Consider the following 12074-nt stretch of genomic DNA (forward strand, 5'->3'; position numbering starts at 1 on the left):
GGGGATTGGAAATCACTCAAAACATGTAAAAATGCAAAAAAAAAAATTTTCTCTATTTTTTTGGGGGGGAGGTAAAAAATTTGGGGGGGGGGTTGGAAATCACTGAAAACATGTAGAAATGCAAAAAAAAAAAATTCTCTAACAATTTTTTTTGGGGGGGGGACCAAGTCCAAAATGTAATGGCATGATCCTTGGACCATACCTAACCCCCCCCACCAAGTTTCGTCGAAATCCGTCGAGGAGTTTTTCCGTAATACTATATTGTTCACAAACAAACAAACAAACAGAAAGGGGTGAAAACAGTAACCTCCATCCATCTTCGAAGATGGCGGAGGTTAAATATAGGAACAAAAGGTGCAATGTACAGGGTGACCACAAAGTGGTGGATCAATTCCATGACATTCATCCCAATATATTGATCCCCCACTTTGTGACCACCCTGTATGGAGGTCATTATCAGCATTTAGATAAAGGGAACCACACAACAACAACAACAACAACAACAACAACAACAACAAAAGACCTGTGCGGATAGTTGGTGGTTATTTTTCATCGTTTTTAAGGTTGATGCTCATGGAAGAGCTCAAAAGTCTTGTAAAAATGTCACTTTTAAAAGTACATTTTCATGCATTTGTGGCCTCTGATGACATTTACTCAGGTTAGAAACGTTTATGTTGTCTCTGGTGTAATATGCACATATCTATCTCACTGCATAAGGCAGTCAGTATTATTTTGCATTCCATGCTATGTTCCACATGTTGAATGTCATGTGTAAATAAGAACGGTCAAACCTCAAGGCCAGGTGGCAGACTGATGGGTCGAAGTGCGGTTGGGTGACGGGAGTTCCGCATCTGAACGAGGGAGAGTGTGGAATGGTGAGGTGCCCGACTCATGCTCTTCAGGGTTCCCAACTCCTGCACTTCCTTTTCTCCCTCCTCTGTTGATGCCACGGATTGTTGGGAACCCACAGATAAGGCATCTATGTTCGGAAAAGTCAAATAAGGATAACACCAGAGCTCAAGTTATTCATTGGTGTCCGTGACCACCATTCATTTTGAAACACTCCAAGAGCCAACTTCCATGCCACCATATATGACTATCATAACTTTTTACTTCACAAATTGCAATGCCCTCTCCCTCTCCCTCACCCTCATGCCTCCCAACCCCCTTTACTTTATACAGCCTCTTCCTATTCCATGACCTCTTGTACTGCTTCTCCAATCTGTCCTGCGATGCAGTAGAAACCTGTCCTCAGTAAATTATATGAGCAATTTATGAAATCCTTATTCCTTGCCCTGGGTGATGATGTCCCATGAGGATGGAGATGAAGGGGGTATGCGAGGACTGACTGTAAGTTCAAAATACATTTTTTGGAGCCTGCCTTCTAAAATTAATATTTATTAGGTCTCCGACATTATTTTTCTTGAGTGTTTAAGGACCATCGACAACCTGTACATCACAGTGAACCATGACAATGGGAGACATCTGACTCAGTTTAAATTAGATTTACGTGAAGAACATCGACATGAGAAATGAACAAATTTACACAGTTATTTATATAAGGTTCTAGGGTCATGGAGGAGCTGAACTACGAACATCAACAGGTTCACTAACTACAAAATGGTATTGGTTGGGGGGGGAGGGGGCAGACGCACGCAAGAAGAAAGGAGGAATAACACAAAAATGAGCAATAATGGCCTGGAGAGGAACAAAATGTGAAGATAACTATGAGATGAAAAAAAAATCGGTATGTGTAGAAGAGATCATGGATGTGCATGGGTGAACATATGAGATAGTGATGGACAACACATTTGGAAGGTTGATGTGAATAAGACAAGAAGATGGACACTGGGAGACTATCCATAATCGGGATAATTAGGAGATTAATTCATGCAGGTGAACAACCAGCCTCAAACATGTGAGGCTTTCTTGGAGAAAATGTGTCACCTAATGTGGCATTGGGAGGGCAGAGGTAAGCAATGGCAAGAGAAGGAAGGCCAGATGCAGGATTGTAAAAATCGAGGTTGGGAGAGGGATGGCAAACTGCCAAGCATGACCCCAGGCCAAAAACTGCTTCGGCAGAACCAACACTGTAACACAGAGTATGGTACGTCAGGATAAAATAGAGAGCCCACCAACGAGTCGCCGATGGGAGAGTCGCAGTCCTTGGGAATTTGTCTCCTGCCTTGCGATACCAATGGTGTGAAAGGCCTGTTTTTTTAGGGCATCAAGAGAAGCAAGGTGGGAAGCAAGAGTAACAATGCAAAATAGGGAGCCATACTCCACGGAGCTGTGTGAAATTGTACACCGTGATGAGCTCGGAGCAGCTCAGGCATGCCTTAGCTCTAATGAAGAATACCAAGATGGTGACTGGCCTTTGATACTAACTTGGTGATATGATCCTCCCATGAAAGGTTCTGCCAGATAGTGAGGTCAAGGTGATTCAGAGACTGCACCTCTTCCAGTGGCTTTCCAGATATTTGAATTTTACATTGGATGAAATCAACAGGGCATTGATTGATTCATGTTAACCTCCATGGGAAGCAAGGAGAAGATGATTTTTTTTTGTATTATCCCTTCGTTGGAGCAAAAGAGTGTTGGTTCGTTTTGATTACCGATACTTGTGGAAAGAGAATTGTGAGAGTGTGTGACTTGATAGCAGTGAAGGTCATGTTCCAAATAGCTGACCAGCAACTTATCTTTTCCAAGTATGATGGTCAAATCAAGGATTTGACAGAGGCCAGCCTCTCACAAATATGATGTTTTGTTCTGCACAAGATGGAGTTACTGGCAAATGGGTCCTAAGATGCTGCCTTATGAAAATGAAAGGATCATGGGAAAGGAGACCATAAAGGGCCACCTGCTGCTTCTGTTCAGAGAGGAAATCGGACAACCACATGAGCAGCGTGCCCCAAAATACCAAAGAAAAACAATTTAGAAAGCAAGACTATAACCAGGGATCCAGCCAGAGAGTATCCAGGGAGATGGCTATAACCTTTCGCTTGTGGTTCTTGGCATTCATCTACTGCTGTATCAGGATTGTATATCCAAGATGGAATGGCCAGGCCAGAAACTAAACTGTTTGCCAGAAATTATAGAAGAGATAGTGTCTGAGTTTGACTTCAATGTTGAACTCAAGTACTTTGTTTATGATGGGAAGAAGGCTGATATATCTGTGGTTGAGAGAATTTTCAAAAATTTAAAAACCTTTCTTATGGAACTTTCAAAGATGGATGAAGTTGCTCATCCAATAAAAACCTGTAAATGAGAGAGAGGAGAAGAGGTATGATGGGATTGAAACACAGTTCCTGAAGATTAGAGCACTGATGCCATCAGGACCAGTTGTAGAAGTGGTATCAAACTGGGTAAGAAACCTCGAACCTCTCCACAACAGCAGGACTAAAGTCCACATGCTGAAGGGAACATTCTGGAATGGTGAAAAGGGTGGATACAGGAAGGGACATTTTGGGGACCTTGACTTTTTGAATAAAGACAAAATTCAAGAACTCTACCTTTTATAACTGCATCCTTTCAGAGAGAAAGAACGTGTACCTGACCAGCTCTCACCAGGCTTTGGAGGATGGTGAGATGCTGGAGAATTTGGATCACTGATGAGCCTGAGTTTCCACCTTGGCTCTTCATAGGACAGATACACAATGGATCCGAGCTATGAGGAGAGACTGCAAGTTACCATCAGTGAAGTTTGCTTTCCAAGAAGAGAATGTCAATTGTTTTCTTGTGATGACTTCACTACATGCAGCAGTGTATCAAGGTCGAGATGATGGACAGAAAAGTTCAATGTGAGACGGAATGAACGTACGAAGAAGAGAAAATGGTCTGTTGTAGAAGAAATTCCAGGAACAGTGAATGGTAGGAGCTGATGTGATGATGGACCAGTCTTGACTGGAGATCGTGGATTTTAAGCTTCACCAATTGCTACACAAGTCTGTGCCTTGGAGTTTCTCCAATAACTGCCAAAGAGATGCCCATTTTACCAACACATGATCAGCAGAACCGAGATTAGTTTTTTGGTGTACAGATTTAAAGCTCGTGGAAGAGCGAGAACACTGAACGGATCAGGATGCAACAGGACAAAAGGAGCAGTGGAGAAAGGGGGAAACACCAACAGTGGAGTTGAAGGACAAAGTAGAGCAAATTTTGGGCAAAAAATGAGTGTCGGGAGGAATGGGGGGCAGGGAAGGACGCACGAGGTGAACAGGATGGATACAGAAGGAAACTCTCAGGAAGGAAAAAGTAGAAATTTGGAAGGAGGAGGGCTTGTGGCTGGGGGTGAGGGGGGCAAGGGGGTTAACGAAGGTAAAAAAAAAAAGATCATGGTTTTGGATTTGCGACGATCTGAGATGGTGGTGAACAGTTGTCTTGAAGACATGGAGGTAAGAATGAGATTGAAGAGGATGTGGAAGTTGGTTCCACAGGCAGGAAAAAGGATGAACAAATGAGGGAGGTGAGTAGTGATACTGGATTTTAGGGGTTTCATCAGAAGGGAGTTGATGGTGCACTGTCTCTGCCCTACAGGAACCTGGGGGTTGGGGGTGATGGGAATCACCAAAAGAGCAGAGGATGCAAAACCAGAAAGATGGCAGTATAAGAAAAGTTAGACCAGAAAGTAGGTGGGAGAAGACAACTCTTGTTTCTGAGTTTGTGTTGAGACTGATTTGAGGGGAAACAGGAACTTTGAAGAGAGGCTTAAAATGACCAATCCAATAATGAATGGTTTTCATTTGGGGAGATGTGTTGGATAGGAAACAGAATGACTAAGTCCAGTCGTTTCACAGAATGACTAATGTGCTCGACTATGCACTGAGATATGTGAACCAACACCAAGCCAGCTGGCATGGTGACAATTAAAGTCTCTGCAGATTATTAAGAGCAAACAGGGCTGATCAGAGAGGAAAGTGTCAGTGCATGGAGAGAAAATCATTTATCGTCATTGGAGTTGGTGTGATGGTGAACACTAAAAATAAATGATACATTGTTATGGAGAGACATAAGAAGCCAAATGCATGACATACAGTGTCCTGCAAAAGTATTCACCCCCCTATCAATAATTCCACATTTAGATGAATTAGGAATTGTGTTTAAACAATTTTTCCAAATGAACTTTTTTATTGATAACTGAAGAGATCAAGCTGAACACTGTTATAGTTGAAGGAGGTTACATGTCAGGAATACCTGTAAAAAACAAGTACAAATCAAAATTCACTGGTTGTAAAAGTATTCAGCCCCTCAGGTTAGTACTTGGTAGAAGCACCTTTTGCAGCAATGACTGCCAAGAGTATTTGTGGGTAGGTCTCCACCAGCCTTGCCCAATGAGATGATGAAATCTTTGCCCATTCTTCACATGAAAATTGCTCCAGTTCTGCCAAGTTTGATGGGGATCGTCGATGGACAACAATCTTAAGTCTTGACATAAATGTTTAATTGGGGTCAAGTCAGGACTTTGATTTGTTCACTCAAGAACATTTATTTTATTACCTCCACCACTGAAGTTGGATGGAGGTTATGTTTTCACCCCGTCTGTCTGTTTGCTTGTGACCGGGCGTAGTGGCGTGCGCCTGTAATCCGGCGACTCGGAGGGTTGGGTTGGAGGATCGCTTGAGGACGGGGGCTCTGCACTGGGCGGGGTGTAGAGCAGCCCGGAATCATGGCGAAACCCAAATCCTGATCCCTGTGTCGTAAGAGGCGACCAGGGTTGCGTCAGGAAGGGCATCCGGCGTAAAACCTATGCCAAATCAGTATGCGGATCATAACGGATAATCCGCTGTGGCGACCCCTAACGGGAGCAGCCGAAAGATGAACAACAACAACTGTCTGTTTGCTTGTTTTTTCGTTTGTTTGTGAACAAAATATCTCAAAATTTTAAGATGGAATTGGACGAAATTTTGTAGAGAGCTTGCACATGTGACGAGGATGAAATGATTCGATTTTGGTAAAGATCCGAATCCAGATCTGGATCTGAGAATTTTTTTCATCTGTGTCCATCTGAGATTGAGCCAAAAACGACATATAGAAGGATATCTCAAAAAGTTGTGGACAGATTGAGATAAAAGTTCGTAGGCAGGTTGTGTATGTCGCAAGGAAGAAAGATTCGACTTTGGTGAAGATCCGAATCCGGATCCGATAATTTTTTTGAAGTGATTCTTCACCTAACAATGGGAAACAAAACATAAATAATCATCCTGGCAGTGGTACGTTCTCGACCGAGTGCATTTCTAGGTCTTATTCAGCCACTCCAGTGAGGCTTCAGCTTTGTCCTTCGGATTATTGTCCTGGAATGTGAATCTCCTATGTAGGTTCAGATTCATGGCTGACTCAAGCAGGTTTTCAGGAAGGATTCTCCTACACTTTGTGCCATCCATTGTCCCTTCTATCTTGATAAGCTTGGCAGTCCCTGCTGATGAAAAGCAGTCCCATACCATGATTCAGCCACCACCAAACTTGACAGGGATAGTGTTGACTGGGTGATGTGCAGTGTTAGGCTTGCACAAGATGTAATACTTTGAATTTAAACCAAAAAGTTAAATTTTTGGTTTGGCTGACCACAAAACCTTTTCTCCACATGCCTGCAGTATCATTAAGATGCTTTATCGAAACTTCGACATGAGCTTTTACAAGTGTCCTTTTCAGTAACAGCTTCTTTCTTGCCAATTGTCCATATAGGCCAGCTTTGTGAAGGGAACGGGATATTGTTGATTGATGAACACTGACCCCCATCTCGGATGTACAGCCTTGCAGATCTTTCAAAGTCATTGTTGGATTTACAGTGACATCCCAAACCAGTTTCCCACTTGCCCGGCTGCTGAGTTTCGATGGGTGCCCTGATCTGGGTAGAGTCTGGGTGGTATGATACATCTTCCACTTCTTAATGATGGATTTCACCGTACTCAAAGGGATAATGACTGCCTTTGAAATCTTCTTATAACCATCTCTCTGAACAGTGTTTCTTCACCACTTTATGTTTGACTTCTTTGGAAAGCTCCTTGGTCTTCATGTTTGCCTTGTTGGTTGACTAAGTGAGTTTGACCTTAAAAGTCCTTAGAGAAGTGGGGGAGCTTAATTTTAAAATAAAAACACTGATTACATGCAGGTGAAACGTATTACACTTATTTTGTAACATTTCAAACAAATAAGTTACTCCCAAAGTGAGTTAGGGTTAATTAGGCAAATATTTTGAATACTTATGCAAATGTGAATCATCTGATTTTCTCTGTTAATCGAACTTATTCACATTTTATCTGCATTTTTTTAGCTTGATCATTTTGAAAGCATCATGGAATAAGCTCAGGTGGCATCAAAATGTGAAAACTTTGGAGGGGGTGAATACTTTTGCAGGCCACTGTATGGTTGGGGGCTTCCAGTGAGAGAGAGGAGGAAGGAAAATACAGCAACACCACAACTCGTGCAATAATCAGGCTTGTCAGAGTGGAAGAGACAATCACCAGGATAAATAACAACACAGAGAAGAGTCCAGGGGGGAGACGAGGTTGAAGAGGAGAGGCATTAAATAACTCAGAAGAAGATGAAGAAGAAAAGGAAAGAAGAAGAAAAGTTCTAGAATTTTAAGCTGAGTGTCATGACATCATAAGGCAAGTGTTTGGATGGGAACACCAAATAATTTGAGCCTCGCTTAAAACATCCATGTTTTGCCTCCAAGAGACAAGCTGCACAAACCTGATCGAGTATCTTCCCCCAGATCATTTGTTGACAACTCAACATGGGAACTTGTTTCGGTAGTAGATCCTTCACTACACACCTCACACACTTGGTCATCATTCTCTTCATCAGTTCCAATGCTCTTTTTGTTCTCTTCCTCTGCTTCTATGGTGTCTTCAATTAATCCCTTTTCTGCCACATCCACACAGTCATCTTCATCTGATGGTCTCTTTTTACTCTCTTCCAATTCTCCATTTTCCTAAAACAAAAAAATTATTGCAAATATGATAAAAAAATATTTATTTACAGTCATTCCAATGTCAGTTTTGCCTCGTTTCCATGCGAAACCTCTGATCTGATTCATTTAGAGCACACCATTCTTGCAGCTTGGGAAGTCGTATACTGGAAATGGCCGAATGTGTCAGAGTCGTTAATCTTGTATGAGTACTCTATCAACAATTGGAAATTTGAAATTAGACCAACTATCGGCACAATAACCTCTTGTGAAATATACTGTGGAATCTTTACATCAACAAACATATATGTACATATACAGTGTGTGTGTGTATGTGTATATATATATATATATATATATATATATATATATATATATATATATATATATATATATATATATATATATATATATATATATATATATATATATATATATATATATGTTTTACAACCGGGCATAGTGGCGTGCGCTTGTAATCCGGCTACTCGGAGGTTTGGGTTGGAGGATCACTTGAGGACGGGAGCCCTGAGCTGGGCCGCGCTATGAGAGGGTGTAGGGCAGCCTGGAATCATGGTGAAACCCAATCCTTATCCCTGTGTCGTAAGAGGTGACCAGGGTTGCGTCAGGAAGGGCATCCGGCGTAAAACCTGTGCCAAATCATTATGCGGATCATAACGGATGATCCGCTGTGGCGACCCCTAACGGGAGCAGCCGAAAGACGAACAACAACAATATATATATATATATATATATATATATATATATATATATATATATATATATATATATATATATATATATATGTATATATATATATATATATATATATATATATATATGTTTTACAAATATATGAAATATATTGTGGAAATTTCTGAGAATATCCAAAAGACTCAAGAGCTCAGTGGGCTGAATTGCCAGAAAGTGACGAGGTCCTTGGGTTTGAGCCCTGGGCCAAGTCACCATAACAGTCAGGAGGTGTGTTTGATGTGTAAATGAAAATAGACTGTATGGACGTTTATTGTGCCTGATGAAGCCGGCTGTGAAGTTGGCAAAACGTTGCCTGAGATTGGGTCTGCTCTCGCTTTTTTGCTCAAACTCGGAGAGTCAATCTCATTTCTTTACTTTTGGTTTAAAGCACCTTCTTCTTCTTTAAAACTGTGTAATCCCAACTGCTGCAATTATATATATATATATATATATATATATTGTTTTGGTTATAAAAACCGTATGTTGAAATTGAAATGCACACAGCGCATCGACTCTTGGAATAGTTATTTCTGATATGTATGTTGAGAATTGCACCTTCCCTGTAGGGGTGATCAGGTAATTAAATGCGTTGGCTTGGGTAGCTAGCACCCCCTCTCAACCCAATGGGATAATAGCAACATCAGCACATAATGCCATGTGTCGTGATTGCTGTTATCACGTAGAGCGTGTGTTGTTTTACTACCATTGTTTCTCGGAATGTGTGAATACACCAGCATTCTGGAACCTTCACTGAACTCATGGCTTTATATTAGAAGCACACGCCAAATTCCCCTTTATTGCGGAAAGCCCCACCAAGTGCTTGTTTGTCTGTTTGTCTATATGGACATCTACCCTGTACTGTAATCTCTTGCCATCTACCTCTGTACTGTATTTTGTTTCCCTAATCCCTGTTCATTCCCCCTCCACCTTCCACATGATCAGTATATCATGGAACAGGACACCACACAGCCCCCCTGCAACAATTGCCCCATTCCCTGGCTTTGTGCTGTGGACATTTTTGGATGTGTGGGGTTCTTCTCGGGTGGATGGGAGTAGAAGGGATTCCCCCATGTTAAGTACGGAACTCCACTCCTGGCGACAGTCGGAAGGGCCAACTGATGGCATATCTGGGTGGGCAGCAGAATGGGTGGGGCAGCGGGGGAAATCCCACAGTGGCTGGCATGGGGCCAGCTCATAAGATCTGGCGTGGCCCATTGTTGGTCCCAGGCTGCCTCGGAAGATCTGATATGTGGCTCTTTGTTCCCATCTGCCGCAGGGACTGTAAAGATGTGCTCAACACTCTGGTTCATTCATTCTCTCTCTCTCTCTCTCTCTCTCTCTCTCTCTCTCTCTCTCTCTCTCTCTCTCTCTCTCTCTCTCTCTCTCTCTCTCTCTCTCTCTCTCTCTCTCTCTCTCTCTCTCTCTCTCTCTCTCTCTCTCTCTCTCTCTCTCTCTCTCTCTCTCTCTCTCTCTCTCTCTCTCTCTCTCTCTCTCTCTCTCTCTCTCTCTCTCTCTCTCTCTCTCTCTCTCTCTCTCTCTCTCTCTCTCTCTCTCTCTCTCTCTCTCTCTCTCTCTCTCTCTCTCTCTCTCTCTTTCTCTCTCTTTCTCTCTCTTTCTCTCTCTTTCTCTCTCTTTCTCTCTCTTTCTCTCTCTTTCTCTCTCTTTCTCTCTCTTTCTCTCTCTTTCTCTCTCTTTCTCTCTCTTTCTCTCTCTTTCTCTCTCTCTCTCTCTTGTCGTCTCTCTGTCTCTCTCTCTCTGTCTCTCTCTTGTCTCTCTCTCTCTCTCTCTCTCTCTCTCTCTCTCTCTCTCTCTCTCTCTCTCTCTGTCTCTCTCTCTCTCTCTCTGTCTCTCTCTCTCTCTCTCTCTCTCTCTCTCTCTCTCTCTCTCTCTCTCTCTCTCTCTCTCTCTCTCTCTCTCTCTCTCTCTCTGTCTCTCTCTCTCTCTCTCTCTCTCTCTCTCTCTCTCTCTCTCTCTCTCTCTCTCTCTCTCTCTCTCTCTCTCTCTCTCTCTCTCTCAACCCTTGTCGTCTCTCTCTCTCTCTCTCTCTCTCTCTCTCTCTCTCTCTCTCTCTCTCTCTCTCTCTCTCTCTCTCTCTCTCTCTCTCTCTCTCTCTCTCTCTCTCTCTCTCTCTCTCAACCCTTGTCGTCTCTCTCTCTCTCTCTCTCTCTCTCTCTCTCTCTCTCTCTCTCTCTCTCTCTCTCTCTCTCTCTCTCTCTCTCTCTCTCAACCCTTGTCGTCTCTCTGTCTCTCTCTCTCTCTCTCTCTCTCTCTCTCTCTCTCTCTCTCTCTCTCTCTCTCTCTCTCTCTCTCTCTCTCTCTCTCTCTCTCTCTCTCTCTCTCTCTCTCTCTCTCTCTCTCTCTCTCTCTCTCTCTCTCTGCCCTCGTCATCACCCTGACTTTCTTCCGGAGTCTCGGACGCTTTGGTGCCTGGTACCGATGGAGCTCATGGACCCTTGTTTATGGAGTGCAGTGGCAGGGCCATTCCAAGGAGTGGCAGGGGAGAGTGGTGTCAAGTTGGGGAGGGTGACGGTTCCACATACTGGGAGGCTGAGGTCACCCTGCCCTTCCCAATTGTCTACCCTGTGGGAGTGGCTGATGAGTACCCTTGTCGTGTTATCCGGTTGGTAAGGAATATGTAAGTTAAGACTGTGACTTGTGCATTTTCTATTCTTTTTGAAAATACACACATCAATTGCTTTTTATTGCATTTCCCATTATACTGCCCTGGTTGCCCTTTGACTCCATTAAAGCCCTTGAGATCCCTTCTCTCCTTTCCCATTCCCCAAATTGCTTGTTGTAAATAAATTATTCTTGTTGAGTTATATTTCCAATTGCCCCATGGTTGTCCTTTCTTCCATTAGTCCAGCAATGTCCGTACGTAGATTAGCCAGGCGATTATAATTCACCAACGGATTAGCTCTCACATTAGTCTGATGTTGTGCTGGCGGAAAGCTCAGCTGCCTTGATCAAGATCAAATCAAGATAAAAGTAGCACAACTGCTGAGGGCATGATTCTCCAAAAAGGAGACTGTGTGTATCCCAGTTAAACGGTCATCAGACGTTGGACACTGGGTCATGTGGTTAAATTGTTGGCAATCACAATTGATTAACGACCTGCCGTGACATGGACTTAATCGCTTGCGACGGCCTGCAATTCTCGGTGGGTTTGGAAAGAACCGTTGATACGCCCACCCTGGTCAAACCCCCTCAAACCCAGGTCTGTAACAATATATATACTGTATATATATATATATATATATATATATATATATATATATATATATATATATATATATATATATATATATACATATATATATATACACAATATACATATATATGATATGATATACTACACATACAGTTTGATGCCGCTATTCGCGGGGGGGGGGGGGGGATACGTTCCTGAAAA

At 42.7% G+C, this 12074-nt stretch overlaps 1 protein-coding gene across 4 annotated transcripts in view; it reads right to left on the bottom strand.

Moving 5' to 3' along the window:
- Positions 1 to 12074, bottom strand: part of LOC147008509 (rho GTPase-activating protein 45-like) — a 108439-nt gene that overhangs the window by 9642 nt on the left and 86723 nt on the right. For 3 of the 4 annotated variants that reach the window (XM_085864152.1, XM_085864151.1, XM_085864150.1), the window contains 2 exons: positions 7693 to 7933; positions 792 to 979 (listed from right to left, as the gene is read on the bottom strand). In XM_085864152.1, the coding sequence (XP_085720278.1) occupies positions 792 to 979; positions 7693 to 7933 (429 nt within the window). The remainder of the gene's footprint in view (positions 1 to 791; positions 980 to 7692; positions 7934 to 12074) is intronic. The other variant, XR_015053300.1, reaches the window with a different exon arrangement.

Source organism: Eptatretus burgeri, chromosome 18, assembly GCF_056783735.1.
Source record: "Eptatretus burgeri isolate ZD-2024b chromosome 18, Ebu_testis_v1, whole genome shotgun sequence".
Classification (NCBI taxonomy): Eukaryota; Metazoa; Chordata; class Myxini; order Myxiniformes; family Myxinidae; genus Eptatretus; species Eptatretus burgeri.